General features: G+C 38.7%; 1 protein-coding gene across 1 annotated transcript in view; it reads left to right on the top strand.

Annotated features, from left to right (window-relative positions):
- FREM2 (FRAS1 related extracellular matrix 2) overlaps positions 1–16,578 on the top strand; it is a 334,592-nt gene that overhangs the window by 277,172 nt on the left and 40,842 nt on the right. The window contains exons 12-16 of the mRNA XM_059684337.1: positions 97–227; positions 2,010–2,168; positions 3,632–3,935; positions 7,586–7,717; positions 9,125–9,456. Coding sequence (XP_059540320.1) covers positions 97–227; positions 2,010–2,168; positions 3,632–3,935; positions 7,586–7,717; positions 9,125–9,456 — 1,058 coding nt within the window. The remainder of the gene's footprint in view (positions 1–96; positions 228–2,009; positions 2,169–3,631; positions 3,936–7,585; positions 7,718–9,124; positions 9,457–16,578) is intronic.

The following is a 16,578-nucleotide window of genomic DNA, read 5'->3' as shown; positions in this document are numbered from 1 at the left end:
AAAATGTATTTCACATTGTGAATCGCTCACAAAAAAGCTTAACAAAAACTCATATTCATATGTAAAATATTTAAATTTGTGATTTTGCACTTATAGAAATTGAATTTAAGGAGGGAGAAACCCAGCACATTGTTGAAATTGAAGTAATCCACGATGGGGTTAGAGAGATGAGAGAGGCATTCACTGTTCACCTAAAACCTGATGAAAATATGATAGCAGAGACACAGGTAAGTAATAAATACAGGTACAAATTCATAGCTAACATTTTATCAGGGAAATTGCATATAAGCATCTCATAGTGTACAATACAGCAATGGGACTCTGTACAAGCCTATAGAAAGGAGATGTGCATTATCCCTTTTAACTCCTAAATAAATTTTGTTCCTATTAGATTATAATCAAGAGATTCGTGTCTTTGTTTGAAAAATCATGTTTGTAGAAACTCAAGGACTAGAGTCACTGAGCCCTACATCTGCCCATGTACAGCAATCTAGAATTAATCTCCAGAGAGAAAGCATCATCTCAGCACAAAGATGAGACCATTAATTCAGTGCACAACTCATTAAAACACACATTTTAATTCACAAAATAGTTTGCTAATCTTCAAAAAATCTTTACCTTCTCAACCTAGCTTTATTAAATTAATGTTTAGAGTAAATATAACATTTATTGGCACTCACTTCAGCATAGCCCAAAATGTTGCAGTTCTAACACCTCTTTTCTATTTATTTAATTTATGTTGCATACGCAACCGATCTTTCTTTACGATGAACAAATTTAAACATTTTTTTACCTTTAAACCTAAAACAATGTTTTAATAAGTTTTTATTGGTTTTAGAGAGAGAGGAAGAGAAAGGGAGAGAGTGAGAAAAACATTGATGAGAGAGAAACATCGATCTGCTACAGCCTGCAAGTGTCCTGAACTGGAAATCAAACCAGTGATCTCTTGGTGCATGGGATGATGCTCAAACCAACTGAGCCACAACAGCAGGGCCTAAAATAATTTTTAAAGCTAAATGATTTAGGAACAGATCAATATTTATAATATCTATGCTTAAATTTACTCTATTTCTTTTATTATTTGTTTCACTATTTTTATGAAATCAAATTAGAGAGATTTTCTTCCTTAAGTATGGGTTACCATTTTGTAATTTTTACTACTTGGTGATATTTCTGCTACAGTGCCTTGCTTTTCTTAAAGTCATATTTAAAATTAAAGAAGTATGAGCAGAAAATCTTTTCTTAAGCCTTAATCACATAAAAATTAGTCTTTTGTTATTTTTATGGAGCATGTTATTAAACTTTTTTAAGTGAAAGAAACTGAGATTCACTTCAAGTAATAAAAGCTTTTTTAAGAACGCACTTACAAATATAGATTTGGAAACTATGGTAGTTAGATATTGGAAGAGTATTCAGGAGCTAAGGCAAATTTATCAGCAAGGTGTTCTGATTACCTTACCAGCAGCACATGTTCACAGGTTCCTCTCCTATCATGACTCAACTTTTCCCTCTGCCTGTGCTTCAGGCTCCTTCAAGCTCTGACCATTTAAAGCTTTGTTTTTATACTGGCACTAACTTCAGCATAGCCCAAACTATCACATAACCTCTAGGATCTACCTTCTCTCAGGGTGTCTTTTAGCTTTTCTCCCACTATCAACTAATTGACTTTTTTTTAGGGATCTTCTACGTAACAACTCCAAGACAGATTTAGCTACTTTCATCACAATTTATAGAAAAAAAATTAGAGCACAAATGCTTCATGGGCCTTTGTTCAACACATACTGCCCTGGTCTCAGGTACTCTTCCCTGATACCATAAGATATGGCCAAGGTGCCAGAGTCACATAGAATAAACCATACAGGATCTGTCACTCTGAAAGGTATCTGCATGTGACAATTTTATCATGATGAAGCCAGGGACTTGCCAAGCATCATGGCATTGTTCTGTGCAATAGAACCACTAAGAGTCAAATATTTTAATAATCATAGATAATTATCTTTTCCCACTAGGTGACAAAAGCCATTGTGTATATAGAAGAAATGAACAGCATGGCAGATGTCACTTTTCCTTCTATCCCTCAAATTGTGTCCTTATTGATGTATGATGATACTTCCAGAGCTAAAGAGAATGCTGGACCTGTGTCTGGTTATCCTGTCATCTGTATCACAGTGAGTAGGAAATTGAAGAAAATTGTAAAATAATTACTTAAAATAATTCTAGCTTAACTAATATAGTATTAGCTTTGACATGAAGAAATAAAAGTGGGAAAATACTACTTTGAAAAGGAAAATATGGCATTAATCAAAGTTCTCATTTTTCTTCCTTTATTCAACAAAGCTTAATTAAGTGATGTGTACATAGATTGTTATTTCATGTTATCTCAGTGTCTGTCACTAATAGGAAAATAAATAAGGGTTGGATTCTGCACTCAGGGAAATCAAAAAGTAAAAAAGATAAAAACATGTGAAAATTAGTTACTACGGGACAAAATATGAACATATTCACAAGAATAATGCAGCTCTGTATACAAGGGAAGGCTTAGGATGGTCCGGTGGAATTTCAGTTTGAAAGAAGAGTCAGATAAGGGAAAGTCATTTCAGGAAGAAGTAATTGCATCATAAGTTACATCTAGAAGAATAGCAAAAAAAGTGGCATATTATCTTTCACTGCTTTTAGAGAGAAAGGAAAAGAGAGGGAGAAACATCAATGTGAGAGAGAAACATCAATCAGTTGCTTCCTGCATGTGCCCAAACCCGGGATCGAACCCACAGTTGGGGTATGTGCCATGACCTGGAATTGAACCGGTGACCTTTCGGTGTATGGGACAATGCTCCAACCAACTGAGCCACACCAACCAAGTTAAAGAATGGAATATTATTATTCCACTTTTATTTGCCTACACTTAAATCTAAATTATAAGCTCCCTGTGAGCAAAAACTGGGGCCTATTTTTATATCAGAACAGCCCTGGTATGATGACCTACATAAAATGGGTTCACAATAAATGTTTATTGAATTAACAAGGCAAACATAATAATTTGGTGTCAAGTTATAAAGGTCTTTAAATGTTACATTAAAGAATGTGGACTTCATTTGTTGGGTAGCAAGGAGTTCTTGCATAGAATTTCATGAGAGGAGAAGTTGTGTTGGAGTGTTACCATGGCAGCAGTGTGTCACTTGACTAGAAAGGCCCTCAATTAGGGAGGTGGTGTTGGGAATGGGAAGGGAGAAATTTAAGAAATATTGCAAAATAAGAATCAACCAAGTTCACTGACCCACTGGATGTGGAGGGCAAGATGAGAGAAAGGAGGGAAGAAGGAAAGGAGACAGAGAAGGAACAAAGATTCTCTATCCCACCATTATATGGACAACTCTGAGGATTCAAGAGATGATGAAATGAATAACACTTTTACTTGTATCACTTAGAAGTAGAAACATCCAATAGAAGTTTGAAATGCAAGATTAGAGTTCATAAGAGCTATCATGGCTAGGAATAAAAATTTGAGGGTTGCACAAATAGCATGTAGGAAGGAGGGAAAAGCATCAGTGAAAGCACTATGATGGAACTTGAGATGAATAGTTTACACATTATCCTATATTGTGACCCTAACAGAGTTCTGTGTTCCCCATAGGCTTGCAATCCTAAATATTCAAACTATGACAAAACAGGTTCTATTTGTACAAGTGAGAACATCAATGATACTTTGACTCTGTACCGATGGCTGATTAGTGCACCCACTGGCACTGATGGTGTGACCAGCCCCATGAAAGAAGTGGACTTTGACACCTATTTTACATCATCCAAGATGATCACTTTAGACTCCATATACTTTCAACCTGGCTCCAGGGTACAGTGTGCGGCTCGTGCTGTCAATACCAATGGCAATGAAGGCCTGGAGCTGATGAGCCCTATTGTAACCATCAGTAAAGAAGAAGGTAACATATTCCTATTTTCACACAAAGGTCATTGGGATACCATGGCATATTATAAATGTTTAATGTCTGGTTATTAATTTTTTCAAATGCCCCATCCTAATATATAAAAACCCTGGGTCTATCACATCCACAACAACTGAAGACTCTACCTAATGGCCAGGCTGCGTGCGCAACAGGCTCTGGTGGGTGGGGACTTGTGGCAGTGGAGACAGGGACGAGGGAGGCAGGGCCGGCACTCACACTCACTCACAACCATGCACATGCACAGACACACACAGTGCCCACCAGCTCACAGCCTTTTCTCCCTTTCTTTCCCTCCATCCCAACTCACTCTCTCAGAATGAGGAAACAAAACAGACTGGGCCTGAAGAGCCCAGGATGGAAGGGAGGGTCTGCAGAGGGTGGAGGAGCCCCCACTGGCCCCGCCTCCTCCCAACCGGGAAAGAGGAAGAGGGAGACAGGGAGGCAGGGAGGCCTGGAGAACTGCTGAGAAAAACAAAGAGACACAGAGACTGGGCGAGATAAGGCTGGCAGGGGAAGGCAGTTGGGGGTGAGATCAGTCCAGCAGGGGAGGGCAGTTAGGGGTGATCAGACAGGCAGAAGCATTTGGGGGCTAGATCAGGCAGGCAGGGGAGAGCAGTTAGGGGCGATCAGGCAGGCAGGCAGGCAGAGGCAGTTAGGTGCAATCAGGCAGGCAGGCAGGCGAGTGTTAGGAGCCATCAGTCCCAGATTGCGAGAGGGATGTCCAACTGCAGGCAGTCAGACATCCCCCAAAGGGTCCCCAATTGGAGAGGGTGCAGGCTGGGCTGAGGGACTTCCTCCCCATGCACGAATTCTGTGCACTGAGCCACTAGTGTATTTTATAATATGCTATACTAGTAAGTACTTAAAAATAATAATCCATTTTAATATATTTATTAAAAACAAATATTTGTTCATTCTACATTTTAAAATCACCTATCATACACCAGACTTTCTGCTGGTATATAAGTGCTTTATGCTCAGAATTTTTAAAAAATAAATAAATAAGGCAAGATTATTGTCCTCAAGGAGTTTAAACTCAAATTGAGGACACAACGTTTAGTATGGACAGGGCACAGAAATGCAAAAGTGGTTGTGATTAGTTCTACCCAGAATGGGTCAGGAAAGGTTTTATTAAACAGGAGATTCTTAATCTGAATCTTGAAAACAGAGGGGAAAGGGCATGAGTAATGACTCAGAGAAGCATGAAAAAAACATGGAATAGTCTGGGAACTAAGCAGAGAAATGGAAGGCATGTGAGAGGATCAAAAAATGAAGCAGATAGTATACAAGGTTCAGACCTAGAAAATTGGCTCATATACAATGCTAAAATATTCCAAGTTGGTTGTTGCATGAGTAGGAGTTTGCTGGGGACTGAAGAGGAGGTATCATCCAGGTAGAGAAGTATGTACAAGTGCCCAGACCTTGGTAATACAAGGGAGATTGTGTTCAGGACTGGAGCTTGACACGTTGGGGTGGAGAATAGGATATGGTTAAAGATAACAAAAGATAGGAAATCCACTTTATAAACCAATCCTTCACTCTACAGAAAACATTTTAAATTAGATTTTAAAATAAATGTTTATTTATAAGATTCTATTTCTAAAACTTCTATTTGCATACAAGATTTTAGAAGTATACTTACTGCATAAAGAAATGTATATGTACCACCTCCCCATTATATAATAAGGATCAATATTTTTTAATATCATGTATAGTAAATATGCCCTTTTATTGGGATTAAAACATATGGTGTTTAAGTTTCTCTTAAAACCAAACTTTTGAGTTGGTACCAAAAAAAGAAAAATTAAGAAATACCTTAAAATAAGTCCTACTAATAAAACAGCCCAAATACTGAGGCCTGCCCTCTGATTTTATTCCTGTCCTAATAAGTATCTAATTCCCCAATTTTGTACCAGTTGAAAATTATATTTACTAGATGTCTTCAAATTGTAATTCAACATCTCGGTCACTTCCATGATATATTAAAATGAAAACATTAAAATTACCTTAAAGTAAATATTGGAGAAAGATTTTTCATGTCAAAATTCTTGAGTGTCAGAGAGAGAGAGAGAGAGAGAGAGAGAGAGAGAGAGAAGAGAAAAAATGAGTTATAATTTATAATACACATACTGTAAGAAATAACATATATAGAGAAAACTAAATATTTTGTTCTCTTATTTCAAAGACACATTAGTTTTTGTTTTAAAAATGAGCGCATTTTTTAGTTTTATTAGCTTATAAATAATGTATATTTTATAAGATCAAATAATGTATATTTAATGTTTAGAGTAAACTACACTTACTTTTTTTCCATTGATTTTCAATCATCCATACTGTGTCTGTTCATACTTTATATTAAACTAGAGGCCTGGTGCATGAAACTTGTGCACCAGTAGGGTCCCTGGGCCTGGCCAGCGATCAGGACCAATCTGTGGGATGACCAATGGGGCGATCAGGGAGTCCCCGCTGGCACCCGCCTTGGCTGGTCTGGGGCCTGCAGGCTGGGGGCAGCTCCTGTGTTGAGGGTCTGCCCCCTGGTGGTCATTGGGCATCATAGCAACCAGTCGTTCTGCTGTTCAGTCAATTTGCATATTAGGCTTTTATTATATAGGACTAGAGGCCCGGTGCATGAATTCGTGCACAAGGCAGAGGTCCCTCAGCCCGACCTGTACCCTCTCACAATCCAGGACCCCTCTGGGGATGTCCAACTGCTGGTTTAGGCTGAGGGATTGGGCCTAAACTGGCAGTTAGACATCCCTCTCGCAATCTGGGACCACTGGCTCCTAACTGCTCACCTGCCTGCCTGACTGATCGCCCCTAACCACTCACCTGCCTGCCTCATTGCTCCTAACCACTCTGCCTGCCTGCCTCATCGCCCCTAACTGCTTGCCTGCCTGATCACCCCTAACTGCTTGTCCGCCTGCCTGATCACCCCTAACCACTTGCCTGACTGCCTCATTGCCCCTAACCCCTCTGCCTGCCTGCCTCATTGCCCCTAACCATTCGCCTGCCTGCCTCATTGCCCCTAACTGCTCTCCTGCCTGCCTAATAACTCCTAACCACTCTGCCTGCCTACCTGATCACGCCTAACTGCCTCTGCCTGCCTGCCTGATTGTCCCTAACCACTCTGCCTGCCTGCCTGATCACACCTAACCACTCTGACTGCCTGCCTGATCACCCCTATCTCCTCACCTGCCTACCTGATCGTCCCTAACCACCTCTGCCTTAGCCCCTGCTGCAGTGGCTTTGTCCAAAAGACATCCAGAATGACATCCGGAAGGTCGTTCAGCTGTCTGGTCTAATTAGCATATTACACTTTTATTATTATAAATAATTTTGTAACTATACTTCACAACCTAGAATATTCAGCACATATTAAATCACATTGAACAAATATATTTTCTCAAACGCTTTAAAAATACCTCAAATGTTAGGAAGTAGCCAGTAAACTGTTGTAATTACTTCTCACACCATGGTCTTCTGCTTCCTTCTGCTTTCTATTCTCAGCAATGCCTTGAGTCCAGAGAGAATATTAAAATACATGAAAAAATCATAGTACCTATTTTTAAAATACTCTTCAGACATTGTCCATTACCTCCTTTTCGCATAAATGTGTTCATTTTTAGGTCTTTGTCAGCCTCGGGTGCCAGGGATAGTGGGAGCAGAGCCATTTTCAGCTAAGTTGCGCTACATGGGCCCTGAGGACCCGGAGTACACAAACCTTATCAGGCTCACGGTCATGATGCCACACACAGACGGTAAGTGACTTCAGTAAACAAAGTCATGGAAAGTTTATTACCAGGTTTATTTTACTGTATACTCTATTTAACTAAGCAGACAATAAGTGCTCAATTTGCAACTTGAGCTTCAAGTTTTTCTGTTTCTTTCAAATGTTTCTGCTTTCTTTCTGCCCATTTAACATTCTGACATTTTAAGCATTCTCTAAAATTAGGTAAGTTTAACACATGTCGAAACACAATGGAATAAAATGTTGGTTAACATGCTAGCTGTTATGAAATAGCACAAATATGTCTTCAAAACTTTTGATCTTGGACTTATAGTAAAGCATTTTGGTATCTCAAATGTTCGCCTTCAACATGTATTTGCTATTTTATACTGGCACTATTGTGGCTGTAGTTTTAGAAATCTCTCCCAATATTTATTGCAATAACTAAGACATTTCTTAGGTACTGAAATAAAATTAAGAATGCAACTAGCAAGCATTATTGTATTTTGTGTTCATTTTCTCTGGGTAGGGAAATATGGCCAGAATTTGTGAGTCAATAATTTTACCTATACTTTATGAACATTTGTCTACATACAGAAGACATTTCCAAGTTGTATTCCATTCAATTCACTTTATACCTGAAGTAATTATTTGTTATTTCTCGGTTGCTAGTTATATTTTAAGTAGCTAAGAGAGATGAAATGTTAGGTACTATCAGAAACTACAAGGTAAACTCCCCCACCCTTATAAAATGTTTTCTCTGTTTTTTATAAACCCAAATTTGTTTTGAGCAGGCAGATTAGATTGACAGGAATCTGTCCTCTTTACAACATAACATTGGTCCCACATTGGCTCACTCTCTCTATAGGTCCATTTGGATATGTGACTCAGGGGTGCAAAGGGCAGAGGAGAAACCCATCAGGCTAAAACGGACCTACCACAGTGAGAGAATAAGGTGGAAGAGTCCAATAATATCTTAGTATTATTACAAAAATAGCTTTAATGTTATAGATCTCCTGAAAAATTCCCAAGACCCCAAGGGGTACTAAGATACTACTTTGACAATCACTGCTCTACAGTATTTTATGACTATCTTCTCAAGAGATAAAGAAATTAGAAAGTGTTCTAAGCTCTTCGCTGTTAGCAAACAAAATAGATCCAGAGACATGGACACATGCAACAGACTGGAGAGTCTCAGACAGAGGGAAAGGGAGGGGAGCATAGCGGGGGAGAGGCAGGAACAGATTAACCCAAGAACTTATATGCATATATGCATAACCCATGGACACTTAACAATAGTGCAGTGAAGGCTTTGGGAGGGATGGAGTCGGGAGGAGGGGGTAATTGTGGGAGGAAAAAAGGAGATCTGTAATGCTTTCAAGTATAAAGATAATTTTTTTAAAAAAAGAATGGTGGTAATGATTACAATTCCTTATAGGCATGCTCCCTGTGATCTCCACTAAAGAACTTTCCAACTTCGAGCTCACCCTCAGCCCTGATGGCACACGAATTGGAAACCACAAGTGCTCAAATCTCCTGGATTATACTGAAGTAAAGACCCATCATGGTTTTTTGACTGATGCTAGAAAAAATCCAGAAATAGTTGGAGAGATGTATCCTTATCAGTACAGTTCATCTATCAGAGGTTCAAGTACCTTACGCTTCTACCGAAATCTGAACCTAGAGGCCTGTTTGTGGGAGTTTGTTAGCTACTATGACATGTCAGAACTTCTCACTGATTGTGGAGGCACTGTTGGAACAGATGGACAGGTATGAATTTTTAACATCTAAATGTTGGTCACTGATAAACCAGTTGGCTTGTTCAGTTACATAGATTTGGACTAAATCCCAAATTCAGTTTTCCATCTTGGTGATATAATTCATTAGGTATAAGAGGGACCAAATAATTGGCATGAATGGTGTGAAAAGTCATGTCTATTTCTGGAACAATGTGTCAAAATATATCTATTTTTAACAACATTCTGAATCTGCTATGATACAATAAAAATCCAAATATTAATTAGTTTTCAAAATATACATCCTCTGACACACTTTTCTATCTTTTATTTATACAACCCAGATAGCTGCTTTAGTGAAGTCCTGCACTTACCTGCTTAAGACTTATCCTATTATATCTGGCCACTTCTCCAGTGTATCAAGGACATTTTTAATGCACATGTTGCCCTCTACTATATTCATCTCTCCAGCCAAATCTTACCATAAAATGCTCAGCTAAATTTACTATCCTTTCCTGGTGCCTTTTTTTAAAATCAAAATTTCACTATTTAATTTTTAAGGTCAGTATTTTTTTCTTTTCATTACCACTGCTAGCTAGAAAACTCATTGTTATGATTCGAAGTTGAGTTGCCTAGGGTTCTACTCTGCATTAGGTGAAAACTGGCAACTTGCAGGTTTCAGTTAAGTTTTGCCTGCCTGAGAGGCTTAAGTTACATAATACAGAATAAAAGAGTATGCAATTAAGAATTATCAAAACATCCAATTATTAACCAGTTTGTGTATGACTTTCTTCTGAAAAGATTGTTCTGCTTTTCCATTATCTATAATAATAAAAGTGTAATATGCTAATTATACCGGACAACCGAACGACCTTTGGGACATCATTCCAGATGGCCTTATGGACAAAGCTGCGGCAGTGGGGGCTGAAGCAGAGGCGGTTAGGGGCAATCAGGCAGGCAGGCAAGCAGTTAGGGGCATCAGGCAGGCATGCAGAGTGGTTAGGGGCAATCAGGCAGGCAGGCAAGCAGTTAGGGGTGATCAGTCAGTCAGGTGAACAGTTAGGGGAGATCAGGTCGGCAGGCAAGTGGTTAGGGGCTATGAGGCAGGCAGGTGAGTGGTTAGGGGCAATCAGGCAGGCAGGTGAGTGGTTAGAGGCGATCAAGCAGGCAGGAAGAGGTGTTAGGGGCAATCAGGCAGGCAAGTGAGTGGTTAGGGGCGATCAGGCAGGCAGGCAAGCGGTTAGGAGCCAGTGGTCCAGGATTGCGAAAGGGATGTTCGACTGCCAGTTTAGGCCTGATCCTGGGCCTAAACTGGCAATTGGACATCCCCTAGTATGTCCCGGATTGTGAGAGGGTACAGGCTGGGCTGAGGGACACTCCCTCCCTCTGTGCACAAATTTCATGCACAGGGCCTCTAGTTTAAAATAAAATTTAAAAATAGCATAACCATGATAGAGAAGCAGTGTAAATCATTAAAATTTTAGGACCTTATTATAAAATTCTAAAAGCATCAGCATGAATGGCAAAACAACCTAATAAAACATGTTGCTTACTCTCTTAGAATGAAACCATGTGTCTTAGAGAAAAGACAATCTCATTTTCCTCTACTTTTTTCCTTGGGCTTAAACTTCTCCCCCAGCTATTGATGTTTTCCTACATCCCACCCCCGGGCCCCCACCACCCACCCACACCCATTTTAAAATAGAGGTGTGGAAGAAGAAAATATAAATTAAGGTAGAAGAAATCTAACCCTTTGAGATATTTTTCTAATTTTCCCCATAAGTTTAGGGTTCTAGAGAGGAAAAATACCTAATAATTGTACTAACAATAACAATAATGATGGTAATAACATTTATTTAATGTTTACTATGTGCCTGACATTCTTCTAAGCACCTTACATATTTCCACTTAGTCTGTCCTCACAACAACGCTCTTGCAACAAGTACTAATTTTGTCTATTTATTTATTTTTGTTTTGTTTGTTAATCCTCACCCAAGGACATTTTTCATTGTTGTTTTTCATTTTGTTTCATTTTTTATTGTGTGTGTTTGTTTGTTTTTTTAGAGAGAGAGTGGAAGGGAGGGTGGGAAACAGCGAGAGGAAAACATCAGTGTGAGAGAGATACCTTGATTGGTTGCCTTCTGCATGCGTCCCGATTCGGGTAGGTATTGAGACTGCAACCAAGGTACATGCCCTTGACCAGAATAGAACCTGGGATCATTCAGTCCACAGGCCAATGCTCTATATACTGAGCCAAATGGCTGGGCCTAATTTTGTCTCTTGTTTAGAGATGAGAAAGTTGAAGCAAAGAGATTTCAAATGGCTTGTTTGGGAAAGTCACTTGTAAGCCTGTGCTCTTAACCATATTTTGTTACTTATCTAGACATTTAATTGAGTGAATTAAAAGGTCATTTAATTGGGTGAATGTGAGGAATAGGTATCGTCACAGGTGCTATTGCAAAAAAGGCAAATAAACTTTTCCTTCTGTGCTGGGTACAAGAATGCTGCCCAATCGCAGTCATAGTAATTTGTGCGAGATTATATCCACACCCACTAATAGACTACAGTTTCATTTAAGCACTGGCAAATCAGATTGAAACACACCTGAAGGGAGAGCAAACTAAATACTTGGTGAACACATTTTACTTTAGAATTTTACAAACTTTTACATTTCTGCATTTAGGATGGGGAAAATGGGCAAAAATAAAAGTAAATCATCAACATAGGTAAATGTGCTTCATAGTAGCTTTATAATTTTGCCCACTCCATTGCACAACACCTTAAAGCAGCCAATGCTGACTCGGGCCTATTTTTTTCTAACAATTCCACAAAGCCCTGGCCAAGCATCTAACAGATGTTAATTTCCTTCTTCTAGTCCTTCATTAGACTTGGCACTTAGATCAAGGTAATTACTGTGCACACAAATTTTACTAACTGGTAATTACTTCTGCCAGGAACAACAGGATGCAAAACTGATTTTTTTATTTATGTGTTCTTTGTAGCTAAAGCTACTGCCATGACATGTTGCCAAGTTCCTGTGTTTTTCTTTGTTATTAAAAAGCTGTTTCTAACATCCTTTGAAAGGGCTTTCTGACTTCCCCAATTGCCCACATTCAGATTTTTTAACTTATAAGAAAGAGTTAGCAAACTGAAAGAATCACCTGAAATGTCCAGGATGGTTATCTGTTAACAACAAATGAAATATTAAGTTTTTGCAATTTGACTACAGCTAGTTTTAACTGATATTATGACTATTTCTGTTTTAGCCACCTGATTTATTGTACATTCATAAATTAAAGCCATATTCCATGAAAACCTACCCTATGCCTGAGATCATATGAAGTACCTATTGAGGGCATCAGATACAGAGCTTACATTTCAATGAAATAGAGTTTTAAGAGTCAAATTGTTACTCTTTTTTGTTGTTGTTGTTTAAAGTATTACATATGTCTCCTTTTTCCCCCATTGACCCCTCCCCGGCCACCTCCATCCCACAGGACAGGCCCCCACTGCCCCAGCGTCCCTGTCCATTGGTTATGCTAATATACATGCATACAAGTCTTTGGGTTGGTCTCTTACACCTCCCTCCCGTCCCCCACTGCCCTCTGAGGTTTGACAGTCCGTTCGGTGGTTCTATATCTCTGGATATATTTTTGTTCATCAGTTTATGTTGTTCATTATATTCCACAAATGAGTGACATCATGTGATATTTATCTTTCTCTGACTGGCTTATTTCGCTTAGTATAATGCTCTACAGTATAAGGCTCTTAGTAAAATGTCCATCCATGCTATTGCAAATGGTAAAAGTTCCTTCTTTTTAACACCAGCATAATATTCCATTGTGTAGATGTACCACAGTTTTTTAATCCAGTCATCTGCTGATGGGCACATAGGCTGTTTCCAAATCTTAGCTATGGTAAATTGTGCTGCTATGTACATAGGGGTACATATGTCCTTTCTGATGGGTGTTTCTGATTTCTTGGGATATATTCCGAGGGTTTAATCTCCAAAATTTGCAGGGAAGTAATGCAACTTAACAAAAGGAAGATAAACAATCCAATCAAAAAATGGGCAAAGGATCTAAATAGACACTTTTTGAAAGAGGACATAAAGGATGCCAAGAGATATATAAAAACATGCTCAAAGTCACTAATCATCTGAGAGATGCAAATCAAAATGACAATGAGGTACCATCTCACACTTGTCAGAATGACTATCATCAACAAATCAACAAACCACAAGTGCTGGAGAGGATGTGGAGAAAAGGGAACCCTCGTGCACTGCTGGTGGAAATGCAAACTGGTGCAGCCACTGTGAAGAACAGTATGGAGTTTCCTCAAAAAGTTAAAAATGGAACTTCCATTCGGCCCAGTACTCCCAAATCATTACTCTTACAAAAGTTCAGGATTTTACTTGCAAAGAAAAAAGAAATGTGGATACTCTCTAATAATATTTAACATTAAAATTGTATTTGTAGTTATATTTTCTTTTTTTAATTTTGTTTTATTGCTTAAAGTATTACAAAGAGTATTACATATGTCTCCTTCCCCCGCCCCTTGACGTTCCCCCAGCCTCCCCTACCCACCAGTGTTGTATGTCCATTGGCTATGCTTATATGCATGCATACAAGTCCTTCAGTTGATCTCTTACCCCCCTCTCACCCCCCAACACTCCCCAGCCTTCCCACTGTAGTTTGACAGTCTGTTTGATGCTGCTCTGCCTCTGTATCTATTTTTGTTCATCAGTTATAATGGTCTTTATTATCCATAAATGAGTGAGATCATGTGGTATTTTTCCTTCATTGACTGGCTTATTTCACTTAGCATAATGCTCTCCAGTTCCATCCATGCTGTTGCAAATGGTAAAAATTCCTTCTTTTTTACAGCAGCATAGTATTCCATAGTGTAGATGTACCACAGTTTTCTAATCCATTCATCTGCTGATGGGCACGTAGGCTGTTTCCAGATCTTAGCTATGGTAAATTGTGCTGCTATGAACAAAGGGGTGCATATATCCTTTCTGATTGGTATTTCTGGTTTCTTGGGATATATTCCTAGAAGTGAGATCACTGGGTCAAATGGGAGTTGCATTTTTAACTTTTTGAGGAAACTCCATACTGTCTTCCATAGTGGCTACACCAGTCTGCATTCCCACCAGCAGTGCACGAGTGTTCCCTTTTCTCCACATCCTCTCCAGCACTTGTCGTTTGTTGATTTCTTTATGATAGCCATTCTGACAGGTGTAAGATGATATCTCATTGTTGTTTTGATTTGGGTCTCTTGGATGATTAGTGACTTTGAGCATGTTTTCATATGTCTCTTGGCTTTCTGAATGTCCTCTTTTGAAAAGTGTCTATTTAGGTTCTTTGCCCATTTTTTGATTGGATTGTTTATCTTACTTTTGTTAAGTTGTATGAGGAGTTCCCTGTAAATTTTGGAGATTAAACCCTTATCAGAGATAAAATCGGCAAATATGTTCTCCCATGCAGTGTGCTTTCTTGTTGTTTTGTTGATGGTTTCTTTTGTTGTGAAGAAGCTTTTTATTTTGATGTACTCCCACTTGTTTATTCTCTTTAGTTTCCAATGACCTAAGAGCTGTATCGGTGAAGAAATTGCTTCGGCATATGTCTGAGATTTTGTTGCCTTTGGATTCCTCTAGTATTTTTATGGTTTCCCGTCTTACATTTAAGTCCCTTAACCATTTTGAGTTTATTTTTGTGTATGGTGTAAGTTGGTGGTCTAGTTTCATTTTTTTTTGCATGTATCTGTCCAATTTTCCCAACACCATTTATTGAAGAGACTGTCTTGACGTTATTGTAGGTTCTTGCCTCCTTTGTCAAATATTAATTGAGCATATTGGTTTGGGTCGATTTCTGGATTCTCCATTCTATTCCATTGATTGATAAATCTGTTTTTGTGCCAGTACCAGGCAGTTTTGAGAACCGTGGCTTTGTAATACAGCTTGATATAAGGTATTGAGATCCCACATACTTTGTTCTTCTTTCTCAGGATCGCTGAAGCTATTCAGGGTCTTTTTTTATTCTAGATGAATTTTTGGAGCGTTCGTTCTAGGTCTGTGAAATATGCTGTTGGTATATTAATGGGAAGTGCAATGAATGTATGGATTGCTTTGGGTAGTATGGACATTTTAATGATGTTGATTCTACTAATCCATGAATATGGTATGTTCTTCCATCTGTTTATGTCTTCCTCTATCTCTTTTTTTAACATCCTGTAGTTTTCTGAGAAGAGGTCTTTTACCTCTTTAGTTAGCTTTATTCCTAGGTATCTTAATTTTTTTGGTGTGATGGTAAATGGGATTGCTTTTTTAGTCTCTGTTTCTGTAAGTTCACTATTGGTGTATAGAAATGCCATAGAGTTTTGGGCATTAATTTTGTATCCTGATACATTGCCAAATTCATTTATTAAGTGTAACAATTTTTTAATGGAGTCTTTAGGGTTTTTTAGGTACAATATCATGTGATCTGTGAATAAGGACAGCTTTACTTCTTCTTTTCCAATTTGGACGCCTTTTATTTCTTCTTCTTGTCTAATCGCAATGGCTAATACTTCCAGTACTATGTCGGACAGGAATGGTGAGAGTGGGCATCCCTGTCTTGTGCCTGTTCTTAGGGGAAATGGTTTTAGTTTGTGCCCATTGAGTATGATGTTGGCTGTGGGTTTGTCATATATGGATTCTGTTATGTTGAGGTATGATCCTCTATTCCCACCTTGCTTAGAGTTTATCAAAAATGGGTGTTGGATTTTGTCAAATGCTTTTTCTGCATCAATTGAAATGACTATGTGGTTTTTTCTCTCAATTTGTTTATGTGATGTATCACGTTTATTGATTTGTGGATATTGTACCATCCTTGCATCCCTGGGATAAATCCTACTTCGTCAGGGTGTATGATCTTTCTGATGTACTGCTTGATCCGATTTGCTAAGATTTTGTTGAGTATTTTGGCATCTATGTTCATGAGGGATATTGGCCTGTAATTCTCTTTCATTGTGTTGTCTTAATCTGGTTTTGGTATGAGGGTGATGCTGGCTTCATAGAATGAGCTGGGAAGTGTTCCTTCCTCTTGAATTTTTTGGAATAGTCTGAGGAGGATAGCTTTTAGTTCTTCCTTGCATGTTTGGTAAAACTCCCCTG

This window comes from Myotis daubentonii, chromosome 2 (assembly GCF_963259705.1).
Source record: "Myotis daubentonii chromosome 2, mMyoDau2.1, whole genome shotgun sequence".
In the NCBI taxonomy this organism is placed as follows: Eukaryota; Metazoa; Chordata; class Mammalia; order Chiroptera; family Vespertilionidae; genus Myotis; species Myotis daubentonii.
Note: the sequence above shows the minus strand (reverse complement) of the source record. Positions and strands in the feature narration are given on the sequence as shown.